General features: G+C 37.1%; 1 protein-coding gene across 7 annotated transcripts in view; it reads left to right on the top strand.

Moving 5' to 3' along the window:
• Positions 1-19,657, top strand: part of KLHL5 (kelch like family member 5) — a 65,017-nt gene that overhangs the window by 41,694 nt on the left and 3,666 nt on the right. For all 7 annotated transcript variants that reach the window (XM_076336105.1, XM_076336101.1, XM_076336103.1 and 4 more), the window contains 6 exons: positions 5,898-6,110; positions 11,290-11,476; positions 12,369-12,593; positions 12,886-13,048; positions 16,976-17,188; positions 19,477-19,648. In XM_076336105.1, the coding sequence (XP_076192220.1) occupies positions 5,898-6,110; positions 11,290-11,476; positions 12,369-12,593; positions 12,886-13,048; positions 16,976-17,188; positions 19,477-19,648 (1,173 nt within the window). The remainder of the gene's footprint in view (positions 1-5,897; positions 6,111-11,289; positions 11,477-12,368; positions 12,594-12,885; positions 13,049-16,975; positions 17,189-19,476; positions 19,649-19,657) is intronic.

Raw genomic sequence — 19,657 nt, forward strand, 5'->3', positions numbered from 1 at the left:
GAATTTTAGTAATAATGAGTAATAGAGAAGCAGCTTCTTTAGTTTGAAATGAATGTTGCTATGGAAACTGCATAGAAATGTATAGTCCAATTGAATCTTCAATTAAAATAAATCCCCAAGTAATTTCATTTGTTTAAAAGCTGTTTGCAAAAAAAAAAATGTTCAACAGTAGTAAGTGCTAGCCACTTGATGCTCTTTCCATGAAGAAGTATTAGAGCATAAGGGTTAAGCGCACCTGTAGTACCTGGAAATTCTGTTTGTTAAAACAATGAATTATTTTTATGCTGCAGTGGGCAGCATAGAACAATGGGGGATTATACCGAGTATAGTATATACTTCTGGCTTTTCCATGTAATTTTTGTTCTTTTAAAGAACTTGAAGTAGAAGGTAATTAATAATATAAAATACTTAAATTTTAATTTATATATGTTATTTCTATGAGTTTTTCTTTTCCTTTGACAGAAAAAAAAATCAGATTGCCATATAACTTTTTCTGCAATTAAAACAACTTCTCAGTTTTAAAGGTTTTTATGACACATGCTATAATTTGATAATCATCTTACCAGCTTCATTAAAATAGTTCTTTACGTGAAGCCTAGAATTTCAGATGAAATGAGCATTTGGTTAAACTGAAGGACCAATCAGTGAGTTATCCCAGTAGGCCTACCTCTGTTAATAGACCTGCTCTGTCTGAATCATGTTCATTAGTGTCATTGGAAAGCATTAGCATGACTTTACGGCATGACTTTAATCGCATAATACAGTGCGATTAAAAAAACAACTAGTAAGAAGGATTTGAATGATGCACTTCATATTAAAGATGTAGATGTATGTTATGATAAAAGGACTTGTGCTGCATTCCTTTATTGCTTACTGTGTTGACAGTTGATAAGTTGTTTTTTCAGAGAAGAACAATTTTTAAGGTTATCATCAAAACAGGTTAATTTTTGACATTGCAAACTAAAGCTTGAAAAATCCTCAGGACGCATTAAGTGAAACATGAAATAAACTGAAGTGATCAGTAGTGGATTTAATGCTGTATAAAGAGCATCTCTGATTTTTATGCATCAGGGTTTTAAAATACAGTTGACAGAATGATGAGATGTATCTGGGTAAAGGTATCTTTTGTACAAAGGTTATCCTGTTTTGCTGTCGTTTATATATAGTATTGGGGTCATACAACTGTAAATTTAGTAATTGTATTAGGCTGGCCAGTAGTGTATCTGTTCACTTTAATTCGTAAAGCCTTTTTGCACAAAATGCCTTCTGTGCATTTCTCTTGCTGTCTTCACAAAGTCAAAAGAAACACCCCTTTTGTCATCTTGTTTGTTTGAAACAGTTGATAGCGTACCTTGAATGAAAACCAATAGCTCCTCTTCCGCAAAAAAGTAAACCACAGGGAAGTTAATACTTTCAGATGAGGAGAAGCTAGCCTGTGTTGTTTCCAGAACAGGAAATATCTATGGTGAGTCGTGAGGTGTTCTTAGGTGAGTGTCAGTAGCTTCTTCAGTAGCCAGATTTTAAATTTCTTAATTACAACCAAAAAAGAAAAAGCAGACATTCTAAACATTATATGTGATAGTGCCTGAGTCAATCCCTGTGTAGATAGCTTTGTAATCTTTGTTGCTCAGCTTTCCATGCTTAAAACAGAGTGAAAAGCCATTTTGATTTTCATCAGAATTCTTCAGAAGTATGTAAGCAGTGATAATTTACAAGATTCAGGTAAAGTTAATTTTGGAGTTTGCGTGATTTCTGAGCACAGTCAATGGCTGTTTATAAGAAGAAAAACTTAGAGAGAATAGAGTAACAGATTGAAGCCAAGCATAGACGCTAGGAATTTTGCAGAAGAACAGATGTGGGACACTTAGACTTGCTTCCTCCTGTAAGGCAGGAGGAGTTGGGTAACAAAAAATCATTGCAGGAGAAGGAGGAATCAGAGGCATAATTTGTCTCTCTTCTTGCAACAGCCAGGACAGTTTGTTCTTTTGGTAGGGGGGAGCATGAAAAGGGGAGAAATTTCACTATTTTTTTGCCCACCAAGGGCCAGACCCAAAGATTGTGTTAGTGCCCTAAACCAAGGATTTTATATTCTTGCACCTGAAATTGCAGTCCAAAATATCCTGCTCGGTAATCATCTGACTTGGAAAATACTCATTCATTTCTTTTCACCTGTGAAAACCCAAGATGTTTCTGTCTTTCAAGTTCCCTAAGTTCTACCTAGCACAATAGATCAGTACTGCCTTGTCAAGACTAAATAGGTTTCTGCATGCTGCCCAGCCTGTTCTGGAATCCAGAAACTGTGCGGAGAGGAGTCAAGCTACAATAGTTGTACACTAAACAAACCCTGGGCACACCAAAAGCATTAGGTTGGTTTATCGCTTAATGCAGCAGTCGAAGCTGACTAAAAGTAAAGTAGCTGCTATCTGACATCTATCTGACTATTAATAGTTTACCAGGAGGTCAGATAGCTCAGTTCTTAGTGAATTCATACCTCAGTTGACCAGCTGACTAAAGCAGCCAGTAGACAAAATTACATTCCCTGTTTGTTCTTATTCAGATCCTGTGAGTCAAGCACCTCTTGCTTTTTGGCTGCCCAGATTCAGAGTTTAAACAGAGCCCTGTGGTTAGAGCTGCCTGTTGGGCCACCTCAGTGTACCGTCCTTCTCAGCCTGCAGGTGTTCTGATGCTCTCCAAGGTTCTAATCCTTCTGGCACAGTGTAGAGAGAGACTAACCATCTCACCGGATCCCACTGTGGGGATTAAGTATCACTAAGAAATAAGCGTCATGATGTCTTATCTTTTATGTGCTCCTAATATTTTTTTTGCTCTGTATCAAGTCCAAGGCAGACCTGTGGTTAAGAATATCAGTACTATTCACTCTGCAGTTGCTGAAGGGTGAATTTAAGGTTATGATGTGAATGAGCAATGCACAGCATTGAGCATGGGGACCGTGTGTCCCTGTTTTAGCTAATACATAAGCCTCAGGCTACTCATTTGATAAAGTTTCCAAGGTCTTTGAGGAGCTAATTTTGGGGGTGGGAAACTCTTTTTTTACTTTCAGGACCAGAAAGAAAGGGACTGAAACTACAGACGGTTTGTTCTCTGAAATATCCTGTTCTTCCACAGAGAGTTCCCATAAGAAGAAGGAAAGAAAAGGCTAATGAGGAGGTTAAGAATGCTAGGAGATACACTGGCTCCTCCTTTTTGTCTTCAGAATCTCTGTCTGTAGAGGAAGAGGAATTGTCAGATTCTGATTATAAAAAACCCCAGACGTAGGCGAAAGAGTGGCTGTATTCCCAGTGGAATGCTTTGATACTATGCTCAAAAGGAGTCTCTGCTTTAAAAATAGAATGGGAGCAAGAGGAAGTTGAACTTGTTCCCATCAGAAAGCAATTGTCTGCAAGCAACAAGAAGGAAAATCAGGCTTTTTACATACAACAGCTGTTGAAGTGATGAAATCCAGTTGGAAAAAAGCTTTCCAAAGAGGATCCCTGACTGACTTACGCAAGATCGGCTTGTCGTTGCCTTCAGAGACAAAGGAAACTTTCCATGCAGGTGCTTTCCCTTTCCTCTTCCTGTGATCCGGATAGACAATATGGAAAGTTAAAGGTAGTAAGTGTTGGCTTTTCTCTTTGTCAGTGCTCACTGCCTGTTTATTCAGCAAAACTAAAAACACAGCTCCAGCTTGCATACTCTCTAGGACAGAGAATCAACAAAAAAACAGCAGTGAAAAAAATGAACTTTGTGGCATCTGAATTTCTGTGAACTGCACGTTTAAACTCTGGAAATAATTTTGATTGTATTTCAGCTTCAATTTTACTCCCAAGCATTCGATACCAGAATAAAATAAGTAACAGTGCCTGCGTAGTGCTACTGAATACTGGTACAGTCCTTTCACTGTTTTTAATTCCTGTATTTGCTCATTTTCTTAACTTTCATTTTGTAATAGAGTTAAATTAAAGAGGAAAAGACAGTTCTCTCTCCCTTCTAAACTACTACAGTTTTCACTTGGAAGGCCTACTTTTGTGTAGCCAATTGGATCTCTCTAGTAGGAAAGCTTCTCAGATATTAAATGTAAAATTTTCCTTTCCAAATTCTATCCAGGAATACAGTTATGTGCACAGATAACACTTTCAATTCTTTTCCTAATTTCAACTCCAGAGTTACCTGTGGAGTGGAGTCACTTAGATCTTTCCCCTTAGACATCTTGTAGCCATCTTATGTATGTGTGGCTTTCATGTAAGGTGGACTGGTTCACTCCTTATTAGTTTTTTCCTCTTTGCTCAGCATTCTTTAATTAGTTAATGTTTTTGGAGTATTGAGGTATAGCTTTGAAATTATTAGACTAAGCAATAAAAAGGAAGAAGTGTTACTTTTTTTACTTTGTTGTCATGATGTCCTTTGCCTATGCAATGCCAAACGGTACTGTATGTTTTTGTTGACATTTTATATGCTAAATTCGTACCTGTTTTGCAGTGCAGGTCCTGCTTCTGCTCCCAAGTTTCTCCGTTTTTTTTTTACTTAAAAATCCTATTTTTTTCCCCCCAACATGTATGTGCTTCTAATCCAGAGTTTTTTTCATTAGTGTGCAATTCTTTCTTTTTAAATCATTAAACAAGATACTAAGTAAGGCTAACTTTGATATTAGGCCCAGTTAGACTTCCCTGTCTGGGGATCTAATGCACTTAATCCTCCAGGTGTTTTGGAGGTACATGTGATGGCAGAGCAAAACCAGCATCCTGTTGGCTAGCTATCTAGCAATCCACAGTGCTTTTACTAAAATGCTGTTTCATTGTCATGAAGTTACTCTCAGTTTGGAGTACAAGGTTAACTGGGTTTTGAGCTACCAAAATAGAAGAACGTGTTGTGATTCATAGACTGCTTTTACTTTTCTTTCCTTCACTGCCTTGTAAAGGTGTAGGGGGAAAGAGGATAGACATGATCTCACCCTTTTCTGTTGCATTCAGGTTTCTCACTGTAAGTTCATAGTGTTGATTGTGTTTCTACATACTTTTCTGCTATTTCTGCCTAAGTTCATGAGAATCCTTACAGAATACTCTGCAAGTCCTAGTATTATGAAGTAATAGGATATCAATGTCGGAAATGTTTCATATTGCGACTTTCCTATTTTGAAGTAAGGATTTGTTGCCAGAAATGACAGCATGAATGTTAGAAAATTGAATCCTATCAAAGTAAATATTGTTAATAAAGTAGGACGTGTACAATATTGTGGATTCTTTGTATGTTTTGCTCTTTGCTCCCCAGTCAATCAGATCAGCTGTATAAAACCTAAAAAACAGTAAAATAAACTTAAAATAATCCATTTAAAATCAACAATAAAATTGTTAGCGTTGTTTATTTCCTCTGAAAACTTAACGCAATAGTTTAATCTAGCGTTGTTTATTTCCTCTGAAAACTTAACGCAATAGTTTAATCTAGCAGTAATGAAGAGAGTTAGATGTGCCCAGTAGCTGTAGCATGTTGTGCTCTTTGCTTGACAAAGCATCTTGCGTTGTATTCTACACTGTCAACAGGGACAAACTGCACCTTTTATTTTTTTTAAAACTATACTTCAGAAAGTATTTCTTCAATCTGCAGTGCCAAGATAGTAACCCCTACAACCCATTGCTCATTTCTGTCCATACACTTCCCCCTCGGTTGTTTCAGCACATCTGTCTGTGGGACTGAATGATAGAGTTGGGGAAATGATCAGGGGTCAAAATAACTCGGTTCATTTTTATTTTACTTTTTTTTTTCCCCTCCCAGGTCAGTTCTCCGGTGGTATTTAATGGTACAAAGGAGAGGGGAGGGAAAAGAGGGATAAGATATAGTAGGAGTTCCATAAAATGTCTTCAAAGTATGATGTCACCTGTATTAAAAATACTTTTCTTTTTCAGGAAAACTTCATGGAAGTAATTAGAAACCAGGAATTTCTATTATTGCCAGCCACTGAAATTGCAAAGCTTTTAGCAAGTGATGACATGAATATTCCTAATGAAGAAACTATACTGAATGCACTACTTACGTGGGTTCGACATGATCTGGAACAGAGAAGGAAAGATCTCAGTAAACTCCTGGCTTACATTAGACTGCCTCTCCTTGCTCCACAAGTAAATTGTTCAATTCCTCTCTAGTTTATACCATGATTACAGTGGGCATAATGTCTACAGCATCAATATACTGATAGTGACAAATCATAAAAGCTTCAGGATTCTTAATGATTTGGATTCTTAGAGCTGCATATAAGGACTTAGCATGTTGTATAGGCATGATAGTTTGTGTCTGTTTGTGAACTGCAGCGTATTCTGATCTTAACCTGAGATCAGTCAGGACGCAAGAAGGGATGGAGCTGCTAGGAAAAAATCGCTTCTGTTGCCTAGAAAAATGCTTATCAAGGGTACGTTTGTCACTAGAAGGTGTGTCCTTTTAAAATTTCTTCTTTATGGACCTTGCACACTTTATTTGGATCATTACATTTCCTTCATATAATTATAGCTATCCTTGAGATATAGGAAATACCATTTGAATAAATTATTTGGAGTGATTTTTCTTCTATTAACTCTTGATAAACCATCTTTGGGTACTTTTTGTTCTTCCCAATCAATGCTTTTTCTCCTTCTTGGACATTTACACACAATGTTGAGGAAGACTTGAGCTCAGTTTGTTTAAATAGTTGTGAATTACAGTTTTCCTAGTCCTGTAGGAATGACTACTCTTGTTAGTGTCATGTGTAGCATTGCATTTGTTATCTGATAGCATGCATGTAAACTAGGTTTGATTTTTTTTTTAATTTTTTTTTCTTCTCTTGTGCTAGCCTTCCTTGCTGGACCTTCATTAGTAATATTTAACACTTACTACACAGTCAAAGGATTTTGCTTTACAGTTTTCAGTTTGTTTAGTGAGAATTCTCTCTATTAAGTGAAGAAAATGAGATTTTTATGGAACCCGAGTAATAAGTAGAATTCATTAACACAACAAAAACTGAGTTCGATTCATGCATAGTGATAAATCACATACACAACATTCTGTGTATTACCTCTAATCTGGTATCCTCTTGCTGGATAGAAAGATTCACTAGCAAGCATTTTAGTATTAATATTTCCATATGATTATTATATATGCAGTGACAGAATTTTCTCAGTTGTGGCCTTGGCTTTGTAATTCACTTTTTCTAGAAACATAATAGTGTAAGCCAGTTGACCTGGAGGAAATAATTCTTTTGTTGAGCATTTAATTAATTGATAATTAAGTAACCACTGCTGTATTCCTTTTACTTAATTGACTGTAATTGAAACACCTTTAGAAACTGAAAGTACAGAATTTATCCCAGAAATTTGTACTGAAATCAAATTATGTCCACACAGTAACTGATTAGGAAAATAGTGGAATGAAACACAAAAACAGTATCATATTTCACTTATTATTTTATCTTTTTCATGTCTTCTCCAAATATATATTTATATTTCTAATACAATATTTTTCTGTTGCCTTCTTATTTATTACTTTCTTCAACAAATTATAGTGTTAAAGCTGTGATTTTAATATGGCAACAATTAGTGCATTGAGTAAATTGGCTTGAAGTGCCCAAAACAGTCTTAACGTTTTCAGAATCATGTTTTGCTTCATGATCACATGATATTAGGCAATCTGACAGCAAACATAACATAATGAAAAGGTTTCCAATTTTACGGTTGAAGGGTTAAAGCTATTTGAAAGAAATGAAATTAGAAAATTGAACAACCTGCTGAAATCAATAATGTTGCAAGCAGAGATGCAAAGAATATTAGATTCATACACTTAAAAAAAAAAAAACCTTTGGGAAATACTGTGAAACTGTAGCACTGGAAGCAAAAAATCATAATGAATTGTCAGTTTTATTGGTTGTGTTTTTATGCATCTCTTTGTACACAGCATTCTGTCATCTCTTTGGTTAATGCAAGCAGTGTCCTAAATATTTGTAAGTCTCTTTTTGCTCTTACAAAGGCTAAAGATGAATATTTGTCAGCTTCTTAAGCTGTAAGGTGGCAAGTACTCCATCTCTGATAAATTAATGAAAAAGATGATTAAGCAATTTCTGAGTTATAAGATGGTTCAGCTTCTGTTTAGACAGACATTCTTAGTACTTAAGTATCTGCACTACCTTTCTCTTCATCAGGTTTCCAATGATTATCATTTCATACTAACACATCATTTGTAACTACTCAGTTATAAATGCTTTTAGTACAAGGAGCTATGTAAATAATAAAACTTGGAAAAAATTGGCTTTCATTTAAGTAAGCCCATTCCAAGCTCTTTGAGTGATGAATAGAAAATTGTAAGACAGTAGGTTTAGTTTCAAGAGCCTGCAGGTTTTTGGGGTACCAAAACAATCTTAGATTGCATTTCTTTTTAACTGAGATGAAGTTGTTTTCAGAGATTGAGACTCTGTGCTATGAGAAAACTTCTTCATAGCTTGGGGGGGTTTAGAAACTGGAGAAAATGTAAGTTGCATCTTGTTGCAAATCTCAGATATTACACACATGGTGTTGCTTTAAATATTAAATGCTGCTTGTCTATCAAAAATATATTGGAGGTCTGAATTGGTCAAGTTGTGTACAAGCCTTAATTTTCATGCATGCAACTATGACAATGTTCGATTTAGGACAGTAGTAATTAATTGATTTTTTTTTTTTAAATCATGTGCAATTTCATAGCATTGCACGCTGGCAATTAAAAGACGGCTTTTAGTTTACTATTTTATAATCACAAAGTGTCCCTGTGAAGTGATAGAAGTGGTAAGTGGTGCTTTGGGTCAAGAGAAGGAACAATGAGAAGTACTGAAAGAATGAAAATTAAATTTCCTCTGCTAATTTACATGAGAACATTTTAATTTGCTATTTTAAGTAGAATCAGAACATTAGCCAATTAGAGAAATACTGCAAAAGTCAGACTCAGTTTTCTGAAAAGTCACTGGTGAAGGGCTTTGAAAGTTGTTTTTTTTAATTATTCTCTGTGTATGTTAATTATGTTTTCTGTCATAGTTTCTGTTGATTTGCCTGATACAAAGATGTTCATGCTTAGCAGTCTGTACTTATCTTGTATCTCTTCTGGAACCGCGGATGTTATATTTGCCACTTCGCAGTCCTAAGGCAGCTTTAAGCCAGGGACATGTACACCATACGCATAACTATTTCATAACGAGTTCCTTTAGTACTCCTAATTACTAATTTCACAGCAATTTTGTACCTGTTATTGGTTGGCTGTCAACAGCTCAACAATGACATCTCATTCTGGTTTGTGGACTTATATTTCTAATATTCACAAAGTGTTTGAATTTTGTGATGGCAGTTCAGAGGCATTTGCCTTTTTTTCATTGTTCTGACAACTGTCCAAGTCCCAGTAGGGCACTTCACTTGCTTTTTTTCTCTGTTACTCAGGCCATGTCTTGCAGCTCAGAAAAATGCCAGTTGTCTAGACTTCTAATAATTACAGTTGGGACACTCAACCTACTAATATATTTTTCCTGCAGTCTGACAAACATGGAGTACAAAAGACTCCAGAATCTTTAAACTTAATAACTTTTATTAGTAGTCTTTATTTAACTGGAATTTTATTTAAGTCAGATTTAAAATTTAACACTGGTCAAATTTGCTTGCATCCTTGATCTTAAAATTTTTAGCAAAGGCTTGTATTAATTGATATACTGTGATCTGGGTGACTGTCAGAGTGAGGAATAGAATATATATTTAAAATATTCAGACTGTGCCTGAAGCTGCTTTTACAGACCTGTCGTGGGTTGACCCTGGCTGGATGCCAGGTGCCCACCAAGCCACTTTATCACTGCCCTCCTCAGCTGGACAGGGGAGAGAAAATATAACAAAAGGCTCGTGGGTTAATATAAGGACAGGGAGAAATCATTCACCAATTACCATCACGGGCAAAACAGACTTAACTTGGGGAAACTAGTTTAATTTACTGCCAATCAAAATCAGAGTAGGATAATGAGAAAATAAAAACTAAATCCGAAAACACCTTCCCCCCACCCCGCCCTTCTTCCCGGGCTCAACTTCACTCCCAATTTCTCTACCTCCTCCCCTCGAGTGGCGGAGGGGGATGGGGAATGGGGGTTGTGGTCAGTTCACCACACATTGATTTTGCCGCTCCTTCCTCCTCAGGGGGAGAACTCCTCACACTCTTCCCCTGCTCCAGCGTGGGGTCCCTCCCATGGGAGACAGTCCTCCATGAACTTCTCCAGTGTGAGTCCTTCCCACAGCCTGCAGTTCTTCACGAACTGCTCCAGCGTGGGTCCCTTCCACGGGGTGCAGTCCTTCAGGAACAGACTGCTCCAGCGTGGGTCCCCTGCAGGGTCACAAGTCCTGCCAGCAAACCTGCTCCAGCGTGGGCTCCTCTTTCCACAGGTCCTGACAGGAGCCTGCTCCAGCATGGGCTTCCCACGGGGTCACAGACTTCGGGCATCCACCTGCTCCAGTGTGGGGCTGCAGGTGGATATCTGCTCCACCATGGACCTCCATGGGGCTGCAGGGGGACAGCCTGCCTCACCATGGGCTTCACCACGGGCTGCAGGGGAATCTCTGCTCCGGTGCCTGGACCACCTCCTCCCCCTCCTTCTTCACTGACCTTGGTGTCTGCAGAGTTGTTTCTCTCACATATTCTCACTCCTCTCTCCAGCTGCAATTGCTGTTGCGCAGCAACTTTTTCCCCTTCTTAAATATGTTATCATATTTAACACTACCACTGTTGCCAACTGGCTCAGCCTTGGCCAGCGGTGGGTCCATCTTGGAGCCAGCTGGCACTGCCTCTATTGGACACAGGGGAAGCTTCTAGCAGCTTCTCACAGAAGCCACCCCTGTAGCACCCGTGCTACCAAAACCTTGCCACGCAAACCCAATACAAGACCTCTGGATTGGGTGGATTTGGGAGTAAGAGCATGAGGTTAAACTGACTTACATACCCAGAGCCTGATTCCATTTCCTTGAACATACCTGTAGTGGCACTGGAACATGAGGAGATTTTGTTTTCTTCCTTTGGACCATTAAGCTTAGATCATCCATTAAGATCAGGTGGCCTTCCTTTTTTTTATACTTAATGGCTTAGCTTAAAATGTGAATGTTTTGTTTATTACAAGTTTATCTTTACCCTAGTCTTTTTTTATATGACCATTTTGAAAATACATAGATTTTAAATCAGGCAGTGGAAGTCTTCGGATAAAATGTTTTCTTGTAATCTTGTTTGTATTCTGCATGTGGTTTATAGCAATACAGCTTGTTTAATTTTCTTTCTTTTTCACAGTTTCTGGCAGATATGGAAAATAATGCACTCTTTAGGGATGACATTGAATGTCAAAAACTCATTATGGAAGCAATGAAGTACCATCTGTTGCCAGAGAGACGACCTATGCTGCAAAGTCCTCGCACCAAACCTAGAAAATCCACAGTGGGCGTGTTGTTTGCAGTTGGAGGAATGGATGCAACAAAAGGTATTGGCTTATATAATGATTAGTTGATGAGTAGTTTTGGGTTTTTTTAAAAGAAATGTTTGATAGATGTTTTTAAAACATGTTAATTCTAAAATTCAAAGATTCTACAGTATAGAACATGAAACGTCTTAAATGTACACTGTTTATTAGGTTAAAAAAACCTATGTGGCTTTGATAAAACTGTAAACACTCTGGAAGCTAGAGTTACGATTGATTTGAAATTATCCAGGGAATATCTGATTTCTGAGTAGTGAAATGTTGAATTGAGTGAAAACTAATCTTTATTTACTTGAGCAGGAAGTAATTTGGAAAAGGAAGAAAATGACAGAAAGGGCACAAAGGTGACCTGCATATGCACTAAAAAACCCCAAAAATACACTTTTTGACTAATTGTTAAATGGTTCTGTCAGACCTACTTGGATTTTCTTTTTATAGACACTTCCATACGGTTTAATGGTAGTTAGAAGGAATCTGGCAAGTTAGAAAAGTTAAGTCACAGAAAGTGTTTTCTTTCACTTGTTTTAAAATTAGCACTTTTAGTACTTCATGTCAGATAGCTTCAGATTTTTTTCCTAATATTACAAAACAGTTGATTTCAATATATAATTGCATTTCACAAGGGTTGTTTTATATTCCTAACATTTGTATTTCTAAAGGCTTGATTCTGCAAAGCAGTTAGAAATCCTGCATTTTGTCTTGAAAAGCACTGAGAAAGTCCTCCTTTATAATGGTACAGTTAATTCCTGAAGAAGTCAAAAAAGACTATTTGTATACATAGAATTAAGAACATACTGCAGGATGTCATGCTGCCTTGTGGGATCCACATATTGCTGAAATAAAAACTATCCTAATAATTCAGACTTTTCTATAACTTGCATATGTTGTCATTCAGGAGCTACAAGCATTGAAAAGTATGAACTTCGTACCAACATGTGGACTCCTGTTGCAAACATGAATGGACGAAGATTACAGTTTGGAGTTGCAGTCTTAGATGATAAATTGTATGTTGTTGGTGGCAGAGACGGACTGAAAACATTGAATACTGTGGAGTGCTATAACCCTAGAACAAAAACCTGGAGTGTAATGCCACCTATGTCCACTCATCGTCATGGTCTTGGTACGTAGAGTTCTGTAAATGCTGAATGCATATTTTTAAAAGGTTATCTGTTTTAGGATTGGTCAAAAAACATTCAGAAATTAAGTTTAGGGGAGTGGAAACTTTGTTTTAATGCCAACTGCTTATTGAATGTCTTTTCTCCTTCAGATTATATCCAACATTGGCTACCAAAAGGCAGTTTCTTTTCATTTGTTTTTAAATATTTTGTGGTGCACACTGGACTGTCACTAGGAAAATGTGATCTTTTTTGCCCTTATCCAGAAGCGATTGTTTTTCATATCTGTTTTTTTAGGAGTAGCTGTATTGGAAGGTCCCATGTATGCTGTAGGAGGACATGATGGCTGGAGCTACCTGAATACAGTAGAAAGATGGGATCCACAGGCTCGTCAGTGGAACTTTGTAGCTAGTATGTCAACCCCAAGGAGCACTGTTGGTGTAGCAATATTAAATGGAAAGTATGTGAAGGCAACTTCTGTTTTCTATCTCATTATTTTAATGTAATTACAGGACCATCCTAAATGACTATTAATAATTTCTCTTGATAGATACCTGTTGATAGCATTAAGAACCAAGTTTCTTCATTCACAGAAAAGATACTGTATTGGGTCAAGCAAGCTTCCCCACAGCATCACAGTGCCCCTCAGTATTGCTTATGAGACACCATCTTTATGGGCTAATAAGTAGTTACCATCTCCTTAATACAGGAGGGAGCAAATGGTTGTTCTTTCACTGAGACTCCAGTGATTTCCTCTTACTGTGATAGTTTGAATCAACAATTAACTTCCAAAATTACTGTGAAGTTGTGGGGGAGTACTCATGTTATATTGCATTAACTCAGAACAGTAAGCTCTGGCATGATGAATCTAATCTGGAGTGGTATCTGAAATTTCTACAGCTGTTTTTCAGTGAAAATATGCCTAATTCCTAATACAAAGCATATTCAGACAACTAGGTCATTTTATGTTGCAGTCACAGGAGATGGCTGGAAGTGACCTAAGGAGTTCCCTAATCCATTCTGCTACCCCAAAGCTGAATCAATTATATCTAAAACACTTATAGCCAGAGTGATCTTGTTCTTAACCTCCAGTGGTAAAGTTTTCGTAATTTCCGTAAGCAATCTACTTAACTATTAATATACCTGTGAAGTTCTCCTCATGTCAAGTCTTAAATACCTTTTGCTGATTTATATTATTATTGTTTGTACTATCCAAAGTGAACATGGAAAATGCATCTTTTCTTTCCTATTTGCAACAGCCTTTTGTATTTAAAGACACATGTCCCCTCAGTATTCTGTCATCAGGACTGAATAACTCTAGCTCCTTCAGTCTTTATTTGTAGGCCGTGATTCCTAGACTTTGAGTGATTTTCATTGTTTTCCTTTGGACTAAGTGTAATTGTTCTATAGCATCCCAAAATACAAGTGATACTTGAATCAAGCTGTTACAAAAATAAAGATCAGTTGGAATCACAGAATCTTAGAATAATGTGGATTGGAAAGGATCTCTGGAGTAATCTGATCCAACACCAACTCAAAGCAGGGCCAACCTTAAAGTTGGATCTAGTTTCAAAGTTAACTGAGGTAGCTCAGGTCATATATGAGTTTCGAGTATCTCCAAGGATGGAGATTCAACAGCCTCTCTGGGTAACCTGTTCTGATATTTGACCACCATTGTACTGAACGTTTTTCTTCTAATATCCAATTGAAATTTCCCATGTTTGAACTTGTTTCTTGTTCTTCCTCCTTTCACTGCATACCTCTGAGAATGATCTGTCTTCTATATAACCTCCCATTAGGTGGTTGAAGACAGCTGTAAGATGCCTCCTTAGCTGTCTCAAGAATTCTTAAGACCGCACAAAGGCAGTTCTCAGCCTCTCCTGATGTGTTATGTGTTCTAGCTTTTCATCATCTTAGTGATCATCGGCTGGACTTCCTCCAGTATGGGAAGATCTTTCTTGTACTGAGAGCCCAAAGCTGGACACAGTATCCAGAACCAGTCTTGTATGTACTGAATAAAGGGGATCAGCTGTCATTACTTCAAGGGCATACTGCTGACTTGTCCGCTAGGACTTCCAAGTCTTTTTTTGCTAAGCTGCCTCCTCTCCTGGCAGCTCCCAGCCTGTACTATTGCATGGGAATATGCCATTCCAGGTACAGGGCTTTGCATTTGCCTTTGCTGAACTTCATGAGACTCCAGTCAGCCCACTTTTCTTGCCTGTCTAGGTCTCTCTGAATAGTAATGAAGCCTTCCAGCAGATCGGCAACTCCCCTTAATTTGATATTATTAGTAAACTTGCTAAGGCTGATTTCCATTACATCTTTTAGATAATTAATGAAGACATTGAGCAGCATCAGCCACAGTATCAGCCTGGGAGGAACACCACCAGTAACCAGCTGCCAGCTGGACTTCATACTGCTGATCACAGCCCTTTGAGTCCAGTAGTCCTTCCAGTTTTCCACCAGCCTTGAGTGGGCTTATCCAAACCATATTTTGCCAGAGTGGCTACAGGAACACCGTAGTAGACAAAGCTAACCTGATTTGCTGAGTAGTATTGTGGTTGTGGCAGAATATTTACACTCTCTTGACCAAAAATTTTCACTTCCTGCTTATGTATTATCTGACGCATCTTCCTTGAGCTGTTTGAGTATCATAAGGTAGCAAAAACCTTTTCACGCTTTTTTTTTTTTTTGGAAGGTTAGTCTCCTGCTAAATTAGTACAGCTGAAATGGACCTACAAAGGGTCCCGTGAGATCTGGAACAAGTCCAGGAATGAGTGGAAATGCTCACTGGGTGCAGGAAGGAGGGAAGAACTTGAACAACCAGCAAGCAGAGTGCCTTGAGCTGCCTTGGAACTGCAGTCTCAGATGCCTGAGTTAGTTCTGAAGCTTCCTATGTATTCAGCAGAGAGTCCCAGGTGTGGTGGAAAGCACCAGAATTAGAGCCTCGCATTTCTCTATTACTATCGAACATTCCCTAGACTTAATGTAGGCAGCAACACTAGATGCCTATAGCTAAAAAGCTTGAAAGTGCATGCAGCATTTCAGCTGGGGGAGCAGTAACTTCTGCACTTTCTAGTAATACCTATCTGTAACTTGATATATTTCAGATTATTTGCTCAAAACCTTCATATTGAGAAATTAATATATCTTTCTCCATGTCTGAAATGTGAAATCACTGCATAAGTGATCAAAACTCTGCCATGTTTTGGGGGGAGGTAAGGTGGGGAGCTTCATTTAAATGCTATGTTGCATAAAGGATTGATTTTTAGTCATGAACTTTTTGGAACTGCAACGGGATTTTTTTAACACCCTTCAGTACATTCCTTACCTTAAACAAGTTGTGTAATTAAACATGGGAACTTCCATGGAAATGTATTTTTTAGAAGGGTATTAAAATTATTACTGAGAACTACTAGGTCAACCATATTTACAAGATGTTTGTATTTAAGTTTGGTCAGTATATTTAAAAAACCAAACAATGGTGTGGCCCAAACTGAGGGTATCTTGAAGAGTGCTTCAGAGTAACTGTTGTAAATTGGTCACACTATCATCATATACAGTATCTAATGTTTGTTTGATTATTTAACCATACTATAATGTGGCTTAGGCTATGAAAGGATTTCATTAATGAGATTTTAGGTGATCTCTCAAATGGGACTTCACTTCTGATGCGTTGCTTCCTTTTTAGAATGGCTTCTGAGTTCCTGCCTTTCCAAATAATAGTACTGTGCATTTCTGCTTCTAAGCATAGATTACTCATAAACTCTGTGCATAAACTCTTTATCAAGTTTGATTATTTGATTAGTTTTAAAGATTCATCAGTAATGGAGTGCTCCTAAAATCAATCTTTTCCTTCTAGCCTTTCCAAAAAGTTGAAATTCTTTGTTAATACCAAATGCTAGAAACCTTTTTGTTAGAACTGAGCAAACTAGGCCAGCTAGTGGGTGTGAGGAACTTAACGTAGCGCTGTCATTCATAAACTAAAGCTCAGGTCCAGAAAAATACTTAGATGCCTAAGATGAGGCAGGGCAGAGTTGTTGCACGCACAGATCCACTACTAAATTTGTCCCTCTGACCCTGCTAGAAATGGGCCTTTGTCTGTCAAGTCACATAAGTAATTTTGAAAATGTTAGCTGTATGCATAACACACAAATGCTGTGTTATAGATATCAATTTTCTGTAAATTATTATTATGCGTTGATCATGACAATGGGAAAAGATTGGAGCAAAATCTTATCTGAGTTTTTGCAACAGAACATTCTATTGAAAGTTGACAGTCTCCTTCTAAACTTCCCTTTTTAATAAACTTGAAAGTCCTTCACACATCACTGGAAACTTTGTCTTGTTCAGACAATATTTATTTACTTTTTTTTTTATTTTGTAGGCTTTATGCAGTTGGTGGTCGAGATGGAAGTTCTTGTCTTAAGTCAGTAGAATGTTTTGATCCTCATACAAACAAATGGACCCTCTGTGCTCAGATGTCAAAAAGAAGAGGTGGTGTAGGTGTAACCACCTGGAATGGGTTCTTGTATGCAATAGGTGGTCACGATGCCCCAGCATCAAACTTAACATCCAGGCTGTCAGACTGCGTTGAAAGGTAATATCCTGATGAAGGCATATCCTGCTAGTAATTCTAATAGTGCTAGTCTATAGAGTGATATATGGAAAGAGCTGTAAGTAGAAACCAAATAAAATAGCTGTGTTATTTTCAGCATGAGCAGAGGAAACTTACATGTAAAAACATACTGTGTAGTCATAATATGATTCAAATGTTGCCAAGGCAGATTGTTTAAAGTGAATTCTGCCTAATGCGCTTCATTTAGAAATTTTTTTTTCTAACAATCTCATTGAATGAATTATGATTGATTACTGAGAACAACTTGGAATTGAATGCTTTTTAAAATGGAGCAGAACTTCTTTCACACGAGAAGTCTGTATCAGTTCATATTATAACTTTTAAAGGAGTTAACAGTCAGGGTCTGTGGATCCTTAAATATCCTATTCTTTCTTGTATTCCCTGATGACACTGGGAAACTGGCATGTAATTCAATCATTCCAAAGTTGGTATGTCTTTATGTAAAGTTATTAGTGAATGATTGTATTACAAATTGCAGAAGCATGTGTGATCCATAAAATAATTAAAAATTACAGTAAATACTTCATAACACACTACATTAAGTCTTTGCTGGCATTTCAAGTATTTCTGAAAAGTGCTTTAGTTCTACACACACACACACAAATTGTAAAACTTATCTTCTTTGCTGTTACCTCCCAACACTTACAGTGATTCTTCATCTTTTACTAAATTTCTTTATGCTGGGAGATGTGATTTGCCCTCTACCAAAAAAAAAGAAAAAAAAGAGAAACACACAAAACCCAAAACAACAACAACAACAAAGCACACCACAAAACAGAGCTGTAGTTTTCAAACTTTTCAGTGTCCTAATAGACCCCAAAATACATAGTGTGGCCTATACCACTTAGTGTATGGAAGTTGCACCTTAGCAAATACCAAATTTTTAGAGGAATACAGATAATTAGAAGCCCAAGAGAAAGCAATAGATCCATGTATTTTTCTGCATCAATATTCTCTGAAACAAAGTTACAGAACACGACTTTAATAAATAGGAATCATTTTGTAATGCATTTTGTCCTCGCTCTTTAAGTGAGATGAAATTGAGGACCATCAACTTCATGGAAATATTTCCTTTAAAAAAAATTACCAGTTTCATAAAACCACACTAAGCTTCTGAGCATTTGTTTACGACTATATTTTGCAATAAAAGTAGCTTTTCCCAGATAAATACATTGGCTTATAAATTAATTATAAAATAACTTAAATTGAAAAGTAAATTCTATATGTAGCTCACTAATTGTCCTCTTTCAGTACATTATACTTCTATTTGCAGCATGTGCTTCAGGCAGTATTTTCATGTTATGATTATGCTTGCATGCATTTCTGTAGCACTTTGACTAGAGAACTGCAGATAAAATTGTTAGAGCTCATTATATCTATGCTCTTCATGCAAACAAATTAAGACTAGTATCTTCCAAACTTGCTTTTAGCAAGTGTGATCTTAGGATGGTCTCTTAGCCAACTAAATATTTTCTTTGTATAGTTCTTTAGAGCCCTTCAGAGCTCTGTGATTATATCAGTTCTGCTGTAAGCATCTGTAATCTTAACATTTTCTCTTCCAGTCAGGTTAAAATATGTTCCTTGACGTAAGAATAGCATGAACTCTCCTATGTAGTTCTCAGTTTGACTTGTAAAGAATGTTGATACTATTCTAGAATCACATTTAATGTTTTTCATTAAACCATCTGTCTTTTACTGTGCTGACGCTTCTGATGATACAGAGCTATGATTAAAGAAGTGTTGTAAATTGTCTTAAGGGTTCTGCATTTCCCCCAGAATTTTCTCAAACTGTTTTTTGGTTTGTTTGGTTTTTTAAATGGTTATCTTTCATGGCAAGTAACTCTTTACTACCACACTCAACTTTAACAGCCTGTGCTTTGACATGTAGAAGTTACCACTTAGAGCAAGCACTTGCTTTACTACAGTAAGCAGAACTGTTTCTGGAGTGGTACATTTAGACATACAATCAGAAATGTAGTAAGAGCAGCTGTGTATGTATATGTATGTATTACTATATAGAAAGCAGCACAAAGTAGATATGTAGCTAGTACTGACTACGTTACCAGATGACTAAAGAAATATTTTTAAAGAGAGTGTTTGGGGGGGGAAAAGTCCTTTGAAATTAACACCCAAATCTGTGCTGTCCTAATAATACCTGCTTTCTACTACCTTGAGAGCATCTGTTCCAGTACATTTTTTCTATTGAATTTTGGCAACAGTTTTAGAGCATAACACAAATTATCTTTTAGGTATGATCCAAAAACAGATATGTGGACTGCTGTGGCCTCTATGAGCATTAGCAGAGATGCAGTGGGAGTATGTCTTCTTGGTGACAAATTATATGCTGTTGGAGGATATGATGGTCAAACATACCTTAACACAGTGGAGTCTTATGATCCCCAGACAAATGAATGGACACAGGTATAGTTT

This window comes from Aptenodytes patagonicus, chromosome 4 (genome assembly GCF_965638725.1).
Source record: "Aptenodytes patagonicus chromosome 4, bAptPat1.pri.cur, whole genome shotgun sequence".
NCBI classification, from domain to species: domain Eukaryota; kingdom Metazoa; phylum Chordata; class Aves; order Sphenisciformes; family Spheniscidae; genus Aptenodytes; species Aptenodytes patagonicus.